General features: G+C 47.0%; 1 protein-coding gene across 1 annotated transcript; it reads left to right on the top strand.

The window, feature by feature from the left end:
• The first annotated feature begins 1,295 nt into the window (after positions 1-1,295).
• Positions 1,296-9,515, top strand: LOC123846328 (histone H3.3A). Its single transcript, XM_045877630.2, has 4 exons — positions 1,296-1,378; positions 2,829-2,979; positions 4,211-4,364; positions 8,864-9,515. Exons 2-4 carry the CDS (start codon positions 2,852-2,854, stop codon positions 8,990-8,992), a joined length of 411 nt encoding a protein of 136 aa, XP_045733586.1. The 5' UTR covers positions 1,296-1,378; positions 2,829-2,851; the 3' UTR covers positions 8,993-9,515.
• The last annotated feature ends 1,475 nt before the right edge of the window (positions 9,516-10,990 follow it).

The raw sequence follows: 10,990 nt of genomic DNA, 5'->3' as shown, positions 1-10,990 counted from the left end.
GGTTTCCTGAAAACAAAAAAACAAAAAACCCAAGCGAAACAAAACTCTTCTTTTCCGCGGGCCGCCCACCCTGGGCTTCTTTGCATACGTGCTTTTAGGAGAGGCTTGCAGACTGCCCGCGTTCTGCACGGCCACCACCGACACTTAACATTCGTTAAATCATAACGACCCAGGAGGCCTGGAGTTTCCTGCTGCTCCTGGGTCTGTGCCTTCCTTAAGTGACCTTGGACGAATCTCTTCCCCCCTCGCGTCCGATGGCCGTACATCCGTTTCAGGCCACTGTTCATGACCGAGATGCTCTACAAAAGCTTCAGGTTGCGCCCCGAGGGAGTGCCCTCCGCCGTTCGCCGGCTGTCCGCAGGACACGCGTCCTGGAAGCCTGCGCACGGTGGTGGAGCGTCGGCAGGACCCTGCGGGACCGGCCCAGGTACCCGAGGACCACCGGAGCCCCGCGCCTCAAGGCAGCCGGCCCCAAGCCGCATTTCCCGCCTCGCCGCCGGCCGCCGGGGAGCTCGGCGGGAGCCGCGGCCACCGGGTCGCTCGCTCCGGCGGTGCCAGCGCACGGCGCTGCGGAGGCCCGGGCGGCCGGCGGCGGCCGCGCATTGTTGTCGGGCTCGCCGAGCACAGCCATCTTGCGTCAGGCGTCCGGCTCCGGCCCCGCGCCGCCACCTGCGGGGAAAGTTGCGCGCGGGCGGGTCGGGCGGCCCCGGAGCCCCGGCGGGCCGCGCGTCCCCAGGGGCGCCCCCGGCCGGCCGCGGCCTCCGCCCCGCCGCCGCCGCTCGGGGCGCCCCCTCCCCCACCCCACCCCTCCCCCGCCGCCGCCGCCGCAGGCCGGGCGTTCACCGGCCGCGCCCGGGCCGCCGCCCCTCCCCCACCGCCCCTAGGCGCCCGGACCCCGGGCTCCGGGCGCGGGATGACGTGGGCGCGGCGGGGGAAGGGGTTGGGGGGCAGGACGGGCCGGGCGCGGGAGCCGGCCCCGGGGCGCGCGGGCGGGCGGGCCGACAGGCGGGCGGCCGGCCGTCGCGGCGGGAGCCGGCGACCCTCCGGCACGTCTTTTGTGTTTGTACACACTCGGCGCGAGGCGGCCGGGGGGAGGGAGCGGGCGGCGCGCGGGGGAGGGGCGAGCGCGCGCCAGCGAACGGGCGCGCGGGGGGAGGGGAGGGGGCGGGGCGTGAGCGGGGCGGGGGCGGGGCCGAGCCTTCCCTCCATTGTGTGTGATTGGCTGGCGCGCGGCGCGGGGGCGGGGTGGTGTGTGTTGGGGGATAGCCTCGGTGTCAGCCATCTTTCAATTGTGTTCGCAGCCGCCGCCGCGCCGCCGTCGCTCGCCAACGCCAGCGCCGCCTCTAGCTCGCCGAGCTCCAGCCGAAGGAGAAGGGGGGTAAGTTTCCCCGGCCGCCCGCCTCGCCGGGACCGAGCCCCGTTCGTCGTCCGCCGCGGGGCCGGGCTCCGGCGCTGCGGGGACGGCCCCGCGGCCCCCCCGGGCTTGGCCCGCAAACTTTTTGGCCCTGAAATGGAGGTGAGGAGCGAGTTTCCCTCGGCCCGAGGCGGCGGCGGCGGCGGCTCTCCCCCATCTCTCGCCGCCTCAGCCCAACAGCAGCCACCGCCGCGGCGCCGAGCCGCTCTCCCTCCTCCCCGCGGCCCGGGCTCCCCTTTCTTCGGCGAAATCCCGCCCGCCGCCCCTTCCCGGGACCCCAGACCCTCACCACGACCCGCGCGGGCCCCTTAACTGCCGCCCCCGGGCCCCGGGCCGCGGTTTTCGGGCGGGAAAGGGCTGGAAATCGCCGCCGCTTCCCACCCCGGGGTAACTCGCTTTTTGCTGCCTCCCCACAGTTGTTGCTAAGCTTCACCATCTTGTCTCTCTTCTCTGGTCACCGACCATATTTTCTCCCCCGTTTCTCTCTTCCCCGTTTCATAAACGGGGGAACGTTTTTCGCAGAGGGACATTTTTCTCTCCTTTTTTGGAGAAGCGGAAACTTGATGCATTTGAAATGCAAAAAAACTTTTGCATTTTGGAGGGCGGCACGTGGCAGGGGATCGGGGCATTTTGGAGCGTTTTGGTGTGTGGTGCGTCCGGGAGGCAGCGGATCGGCGGCGCGATTGTTTCCATTTTGCTGGGGTCTGGGAGCCGCGCGGGGCGGCGGGCGGGTCGCGGGCCGGGCCCGAAAGTTTCCGCGAGCCGGGCGGCCGGGCTGCGGGCACTCGGGTAATGTCGCCGCGGAGCCCCCGCGGGCTGGACGCGGGGACGGGGCTTTGTGGACGGCCCTCCGCGGGAGCTGTCGGCCCCGTCGGCCCTCGAGAGCTGTAGAGACGCGAACCCAGGGCTGCTGGCCGATATTTACCGAGATCTGTGCGCTGCCAGGCGCACTGGGGGGCAGCCGCGGGGGGGCGGGGGGGGCGAAAACCTTTTTTTTTTTTTTTTTTTAATGCCGATATTTGACTCGACCTTTCTGTGGTTTGTGGCTTCGGTGTTTTGACTTGTTCGTGGATCGGGTGTTTACAGACATACCTAGTTTCTGCTTTAATTAAAGAGATTGAAGCAGAGGCTGTTAGGGGTCTTTTTGTTTTGCCGTTTGTCGCTCAGATTTGGCATTTTGAGAGATGATTGGCGTTAATGCTAGCAATTTTCTAGTTATACAGTTTGTTTCAAGAAGTCCTATTGGGGGGTAGACGTAATCTGCACCCTTTCGAATTATATTACATTACGGACTTTTTTTTTTTTTGTACTGGTCATAATTTCCAGATTTTCGGGGGTGGGGGTGATGGTAGTGGCAGGAAAACTTGGATGTTTGGTAGTTGCATATATGATGTTTGTTTTTTAATGCTGGTAGGTAAGTAAGGAGGTTTTTGTACCATGGCTCGTACAAAGCAGACTGCCCGCAAATCGACCGGTGGTAAAGCACCGAGGAAGCAACTGGCTACAAAAGCCGCTCGCAAGAGTGCGCCCTCTACTGGAGGGGTGAAGAAACCTCATCGTTACAGGTATTTTAAAAAAGAGGAAATAAAATAGTGGGACAAAGTCTGTCCAAGGAAGCAGTATTTGTGTAATATAACGCTAAGATGTATTATAAGCACACTTTTTGCTTTAGGGAATCCGGTGTCTTTCCACTTTTGAATATTTACTAATTCTTGAAAAAATATATATATAAAATTTAGTGTTGGGTTTTATTGGAATATTTTACTTTGAAACTGCCCAGAACCCAGAGGAGACAAATTGAATCACTAATAACGTTCATGGGATAGAGTGGCGTTTTATTCAGTTTGTTACATTAGTAATATGTATTTTTTAAATAGTAAAGTGTTTTTTAAAATACATTTCTGAGGACACTGTCACTTTTGGTAAAATGACAAGTTTTAATATTATTTTTATTTTACCAGTAACCAAGATGGGGGATGTCTTGTTTGAGTAAAGTTCTCATCCCTCATTTATTTCAATTGGTTTATTTCCTCCTCTTAGCACAGTGGGTTTTGAACTACCCTGAGCAGTGTTGTTAAGGGCATCTGCCATTAGAGGGCAGAAGTTGTCCATACTTAGCCTCCACAAATGATTTTATAGTTACTCTAAAATAAAAGCTCATTCGATGGAAGAAAATAAGTCAGACTTGAGGTACATTTTTTTCCCACAGTTACTTAGTAAAAAACAAAAAAGTGGGAGATGCACTGCACAGTTGTAAGTGTTCAAATTCTGTCATCCCTGAGGGATGAGCAGTAGTCAAAGTAAACGTACCCTGGGGAATCAAACTTAAATAGACCACAAGAGTAGTTTAAATGAGGTTCATTGGGTGGTGTTGGTAGGGTTTTTAGAAGAATTAAGGGTGCGGGTGGGAAGGAGTATGGTGCCAAGTGGAGAAGAGTCTGAATGAGGACTTTGATTAGTGGCCTAACACCCTCCCAAGTAATGGTAACAGAAGTTATTGCCACATCTGTGTTATAGATGGAGATGAACGGGACTTGAATAAACTTCCTGCCAAGACTCTACTTTAGTACCATACTTTTTGCTTTAAAGGTATTGTCGTTACTCTTGATAGGCTTGAATGTTCACATCATAAATTGATAAGTGAAATTTTATACAGAGGCTAAAGAATAGAAAATGAGCGGTTTATTTTTTGGAAAATGACTGCATTTCTTCAAAGCTAACTGCTTGTCCTTTTACGTTTTTTATATGGTGACCCTTTCCTTAATGTGCGTTTTTTATTGTTTTGTTTTTTTTAAGGCCTGGTACTGTGGCACTCCGTGAAATTAGACGTTACCAGAAGTCCACCGAACTTCTGATCCGCAAACTTCCTTTCCAGCGTCTGGTGCGAGAAATTGCTCAGGACTTCAAAACAGATCTGCGCTTCCAGAGTGCAGCTATTGGTGCTTTGCAGGTAAAATGGCGGGTGGGAAAGGCTCTGTAAGAGGTGGCCACCCTGCTACGTACCGAGAACAATTCTAAATCTTTACTTGTGCTTACATAATTTGTCACAAGCCTGTAAGGTGGATGATACCTTTACATCACCATTGAGATGGCAGAAAGGTTAAGTTGCTCAAGGTCATATACACAAAAATGTCATTTGAACCCGCTTGGGTCACGGAGTCCTCATTTGAACCCATTTGATGCCAAAACCTAGTGCGCATTTCTGTATACCATTTTTAAATTTTAAACGTTGCTTTGAGAACAATGCTTAAAGGGGAAAAGAACCCTGTTGTTCGTCTCTGGGTGCAGAGACGTTTAATGCCCCTAATGGGACATTACAGAGACATGGGACTAAAGGTCTGTGTTGGTGATCAGCTTTAAGCAGTGACTGGCCGCTCTAAAAGGGTGTAGAATGAATGTTCTGCTGACTCTGAAGAGGCAGGTGCAAGCAGAGAGCACATAATGTCTGGGTTGGGAATAGGCTGTACTAAAGAATTGTGAATTGAGGTAAAAGAAGCACAGAGTAGTTAGGATTGGATGGGTGATAGGAAGAAAAGGTGTGCTTAAAGATTATACTGTATGTGTTAAGGGACAGGGATTTCAAGACTTGTGGTTAGCTAAAGAGGATTATGGATTTCCACTTAAATGGGAAACTGTTGAGTTTAATCTTAGCACCAGGGCATCAGAACTCTTGATAGTTTTAGAGGTGGTTGTGTATCTGAAGTACTGTGTTTTGCGCCAAGATTAAAACTTGAAATGCCCACAAAGAAGGTACTTGATTAGGTGTAAGGGTATAATTAAATCACTTGGGAAAGTGTAACCTATTTTATAGAGTGTTTGGCATTCTTTAGATGAGTGAATCTCAAAGTGTGGTTATGACTGCCACCTCTGTCAGAGCGTGGGGTTGGGAGTGATTCAAAATGCAGATTGCTAGGCACCACCGACCTGGATCAGAATCTCTGGTGGGGAGGGTCCACCATCTTCGTGTACTCCATGGGGGGATTTTCCAGGTTGCTGTTGCCGAGCCGAGCCTTTGCTTTATATGTGAGGGAGATTTGATAGGTGGATTCTCTACTGAAGTGTAATTGGTTGAACTGTTTCTGTGGTTAGTCTGAGCTTCATTTGATTGGTGGATTCCAGGAGTAGGCTTCCATTAGATTCTCAGTGAGTGGAAATTGCTGAAATTTCAAACTACTAAAATTTACAGTGCTGTGACTTAAAACTATTTTCTCTTAATCATTGATTGTCTTGAGGTCTCATGGATTACTACAATTGCAAATCACGTTTTACCCACTGTGTTGTTAACTACACAGAGACATCACTGAGCTTGACAGGCGTTTGATTCAGAGCTGCTAGTTCTGTTTTCTGGTTAGCCCAACTCTGCTTCAAGAACATGTTATCCTTGGGAGTCCCACATGTTTGAGCTCACCTGTCAGTGGTAGGGCCTTGTAAATTGAAATGACTAAACAATCTGGGTATAAGACTACTGTCTTTTTAATTCATGTCTAAACTCCCATTGTCCCTGTCACTGAGGGGTGTGTCTTACATTATTAAGTGTGGTTGTGTTGGTTTGAAGCAGAATGTTTGCCCCTGCTGCCTGTGGTACTCCAGCAGTTAGATAGTTTTTGTATACGTACGCTTCAGGTCTCTTAAAGACCTGGAGATGGAGAATTTGCTAATGGAAATAAAGTAATAGAAGAGAGCGGTTAAAACAAAATGCCAGAAGTCGCTGTGTTTCTGGCTTTAGAATCACACAGTTGACAAGTTTCCTGACAGCACTAAATGAGAAGGGCGGTGGTGCAGGAGCAGGGTAGGGAGATAGTTTGGCTCTGCCGGGAGATACTCGGGAGTTGACGAACTTCAAATTTAACCTTTGCCTTTAACGTCTTGAGAGTTTGGACTAAGGTATTCTTGTGTTAAAGATACAGACCTCGGTATTTTGAAATGGTGGAAGAACCAGACCTTGAATATACTCAAGATGCTGTAAATGAGCCTTTCCCTGTAGTTGTGAGATGTTTTTTCTTTTGCCATTATCTCAAAATGATGTTTGTTGGGTGTACATTTACGTGGCAGTCTTTAATTCCCATTACAGCCTTAATGTTTAGGAGACCCTAGGGCCTGTGGGACAGAATTAGAAATATGGTCATGGTCCAATCCCCTGGGAGTATCCAGTACTCCCCCAGAGCTGACCAGACATGAACCTGTAAAACCAGCATTAGCCGGTTTCTAAGACGGAAGTAAGAGCCCCACATGCCCCGTCGGACCAGGACCAGGGTGCCTAGATCCTACCACTCTTTTTTTTTTTTTTTTTTATTCATTCGAGATAGAGAGCACGAGCAGAGGGAGAAGCGGGCTCCCTGCTCGGCGGGAAGCCTGCTTCTCCCTCTCCCACTCCCCCTGCTTGTGTTCCCTCTCTCTCTGTGTCAAATAAATAAATAAAATCTTAAAAAAAAAAAATCACAGGGCCTGTTGTTGGCTTGTCCATATAGCGGCTCATAGTGCTTGGTTTGGCAAAAGCATTCCAGATGTGCATCATCGTGAGATGATGTTGGGTGGAACAAAATTAAACTGGTATCTTTCCTGAGGAGCATCAGTTGTAGTATCTGATGTGCATTATGAACCCCTTAGAGCAGGCTATAGTATGCCATGTTTTCCAAACTTTTTACCCATTTCTTAGAATATCTTAAGAATGAATCCCTGGATAAGGTCTTTGGCTTTTAATACATTTCTTTGGAATGTTTGCATGGAAATGATGCAAAGTTAAATAGGGTTAGATTTTTAAAAATAAATACTTGTTGACCATCATGAGACTATTACGTAACTTACATTAAAAGGTGGCAAATGTACAGGGCCCGTGAGTACCAAGGAATTAGGAGGAGTTCACAGCTACCTGCACTTGGGAGCCAGGGCTAAGAGAAGCACTCGCTTTCTCCTGCACGGAAGTCTTGAGCTAGGCTTTAATGGGTAAATAAGATTTGAACTCTTAACAAATGCAGCAGAAAAACATGTAGGGGGTGGTCAAATTTGGATGACACAAATTTTTATAGAAGAGAGACATGCGGCAAAAAAGATGAAGGTATAAATGTGCAAAAAGTAGTTTTTCCATATGATGAATTAATGTGAATCATTTGAATTCATTGTTGCTGTGTTAATGCTTTGAAAAGCAAATCTGGCTGTTCCCATCTACATATAAATCTCAGGAGTTTTATTGCAAAATCATGTTTGTGAAAAGCAAATCTGGCTGTTCCCATCTACGTATCTTATGTATCATGTAGCATACGTGGCTTTAATTGCTCAAGTATTTGGTGCATTATCATTGCCTAAAGATGCCAAAATGGAAACAAAAATAGCAACTATAAAAATCTATTTTTTTCTGAGTATCTTGAACAGAGAAGTAACTTCCCTATGGAGGAGGAGACAGGGCCAAATAACCTCTCATTTCATGCTCCGCCTCCAGTAGAACAGCTGGGCTGATGCCTGGGCTGGTAACACAGATTCTTCATTCCAGAATGAGTAAGCGGATGTTCCAGGTTCAACTAAAGGATGCTTCAACTTTCCACAGCTGTTAAGATAGACGAACAATTGAGTTAAGAGTTAATTATAAGTAGAAGCTCCTCTTTTTCCTTTTCCCATGCCAGATGTCCGGGAAGAGTCCCTACGGCTGGCACTTGGTGACCACTGGTGGGGATAAGAGGATGCCTTCAAGGAATCTTAAAGTGTAATGGGAAAAACTAGAGGGATTGATATTAATACTAGAGGGATCAATATTAATACTAGAGGGTAAAAGGTCATTACAGATAGGGGTGCACAGAGGAAGGTACACCTGGGAGGGGGCACATCTAGGCCAAATAGGTCAAAGTCTGTCAGTAAGACACTGATCTAGTGTGTTCTGGGACCCATAGTCCTCTCGTGTGATCAGACTGAGGTTTCAAAGGAAAGGTAGACGACTGTGTGATGGGAGCCAGTGGTCAGCTATTTTGGATTATTGGCAAGGCAGGGGTTCAAGCAGATACTGGAGTGTGACTGGGGTTCAGACTAAGGAGGACCCTGGCAAGGAGGAGGGAGTATTAGTTTTGATTGGATATATGATTCCATTTATCATTGAAAGGATAAGGGAGGATCTTCAAGCTTAAGTGGGATTTCTTGGATTAAGTTGGATATACTTTTAAGACATTTCAGTTTATAAGAAATCACATGTTAAACTTTAGGAAAGTCAAAACTTTCTTAGTAATGAAATAATTTGACTTCTGTGTAATTGGATGAAGATTTCCAAATGAGCTTTTCTCTGTTCATCACCATCTGCGGGACAAAGCTGAAAGGCCGTTTCCGTGGAAGCATTCAGCAAAACAGTCAACGTCACCTGAAGTAGGTTTTCAAAGGGTTCAGAAACCTGCATCATTTTCACCGATGCAGATACATCTTAAATGTTGGTCATAACACCATTAATAGTTTTTTCTCGTTCCTTTGCAGGAGGCAAGCGAGGCCTATCTGGTGGGCCTCTTTGAAGACACCAACCTGTGTGCTATCCATGCCAAACGTGTCACAATTATGCCAAAAGACATCCAGCTAGCGCGCCGCATACGTGGAGAACGTGCTTAAGAATCCACTATGATGGAAAACATTTCATTCTTTAAAAAAAAAAAAAAAAATTTCTCTTCTTCCTGTTATTGGTAGTTCTGAACGTTAGATATTTTTTTTCCATGGGGTCAAAAGGTACCTAAGTGTATGATTGCAAGTGGAAAAATAGGGGACAGAAATCAGGTATTGGCAGGTTTTCCATTGTCATTTGTGTGTGAATTTTTAATATAAATGCGGGGACATAAAGCATTAATGCAAGTCAAAATGTTTCAGTGAACACGTTTCAGCAGTTCAACTTTATAACAATTATAAATAAACCTGTTAAATTTTTCTGGACAATGCCAGCATTTGGATTTTTTTAAAATAAGTAAATTTCTTATTGACGGCAACTAAATGGTGTTTGTAGCATTTTTATCATACAGTAGATCCATCCATTCGTTATACTTTTCTAACTGAGTTGTCCTACATGCAAGTACATGTTTTTAATGTTGTCTGTCTTCTGTGCTGTTCCTGTAAGTTTGCTATTAAAATACATTAAACTATACCTGCTTTTGGTCTTTATTGTCCACCTTAGCCGTAGAGTTGAGCCATTTGATGATATCCGTATTAAAAATCATTTTAGTATCATCAAGTGTTTTGTCACCTTACATCTGCAATGAGGCCATTGCAAGATGGGGAAAGGAGTTTTGTGTGGGAAGGAAACCAGAGCTCTATTGGCTTTCATCCTGATTTAAAATGGGCAGAGACTGGGGGCGCCTGGCCGGCTTTGTCATAAGAGCATGCGACTCTTGATCTTGGGGTCATGAGTTCGAGCCTCACTTCGGATGCAGAGATGACTTAAGAACTTTTTAAAACAAAATAAAATTTGCAGAGAGTAAATCTGTGAAAACCAGATTTCAACTCTTTGGATATGTTGTATTATAAACCAATCGTTCCCGATCCTAGCCGGCCAACAGAATCGCGTGGAAGTAAAACTATTTAACAATCTTCGTAAGTAGTGAAGGTACGTTTATAAACATTACTACGCTATTAAACTTTGTTCAGTGGTAATTTAAATGCAAATGTAACAGTAAGTCTTAAGCTTAAAAACTCGTGCGTTGGAGATTGGGCTCTTTCAAGATGCTGTGTGAACCCTGAAGTTACTGATCAAGCATCAACAGTTAACGCTTAGCACTGTTTTGTTTAGCATTGGAATGATAAGTGTGAAATGAGGGTAATAAGCCTTTTAAAGCCTGTAACCCATCCCTAATGGACTGACATTAGTTGTCACATTCGAGTTTGTGAAGCTACTCTAGAAGTAAAATTAGGTAGTCGATGGGCCGAGAACTCGCAGTCAATAAGGTGTAGAACATTGGGCTTCTGTTCTTCCTGCTCACGAGCTCTTTTTTAACTGTAACTTCCATTTTTTTATATTCTCCATCAAAAATCACTTAATGAGAGAATTATGAAATTTGTTTTAGAGCCTGTTTTCTGATTTCTTGACATGGGATCATAGTTTTTAGTGCAATCCATTGCGTAAACTTAAGGCGCTGGTATTACCTGGGAGAATTGGCCAGGGTATTCATTATAATACAAGCTGCGGAAAGCCAGGTTTTTGTTTTAAGTAAGCTCGAACCCATGAGCCCGAGATCAAGAGTCACATGCCCCACTGAGCCAGCGAGGCTGCCCCCCAAAAGCCAGTTTTTCATGAATTTCCCCAGTTCAGGCTTTGTAGTGCAAAGGGACAGATGGTAGGGCCTGTTCATGAAAACTTAACTAGGGAAAGTGGATGTCTCCAATAGGGTGGAAGTTAGCTGTTTACAAATAGGGGATGCCATCCTTCGAATTAAAATCCCTTAGAATCTGTACTAAATTTTGCTCTAAAACTTCGTGAACTAAAAAGCATGTTTCTATTTTTGTGTTTCCCTATGAAATGGGTATGGTAATTCACTTTAAACAAGTGCGGAGTATATAACTGCTCACTGTTGAGGTACTAACACACAATACGTTGTATATGACAAAATGGAACATTTAGGGGAA

This window comes from Mirounga angustirostris, unplaced genomic scaffold (assembly GCF_029215605.1).
Source record: "Mirounga angustirostris isolate CCGP_5_RB_7025 unplaced genomic scaffold, mMirAng1.0.hap1 SCAF_6, whole genome shotgun sequence".
Lineage (NCBI taxonomy): Eukaryota > Metazoa > Chordata > Mammalia > Carnivora > Phocidae > Mirounga > Mirounga angustirostris.
The sequence above is the reverse complement of the archived record's forward strand: the minus strand, read 5'-3'. Positions and strand labels throughout refer to the sequence as shown.

Coding starts and splice junctions, on each gene's coding strand:
- LOC123846328 (XM_045877630.2), top strand. CDS start 2,852: ATGGCTCGTACAAAGCAGACTGCCCGCAAATCGACCGGTGGTAAAGCA. Junction 2,980..4,210: donor AAGAAACCTCATCGTTACAG/GTATTTTAAAAA, acceptor GTTTTTTTTAAG/GCCTGGTACTGTGGCACTCC. Junction 4,365..8,863: donor CAGCTATTGGTGCTTTGCAG/GTAAAATGGCGG, acceptor GTTCCTTTGCAG/GAGGCAAGCGAGGCCTATCT.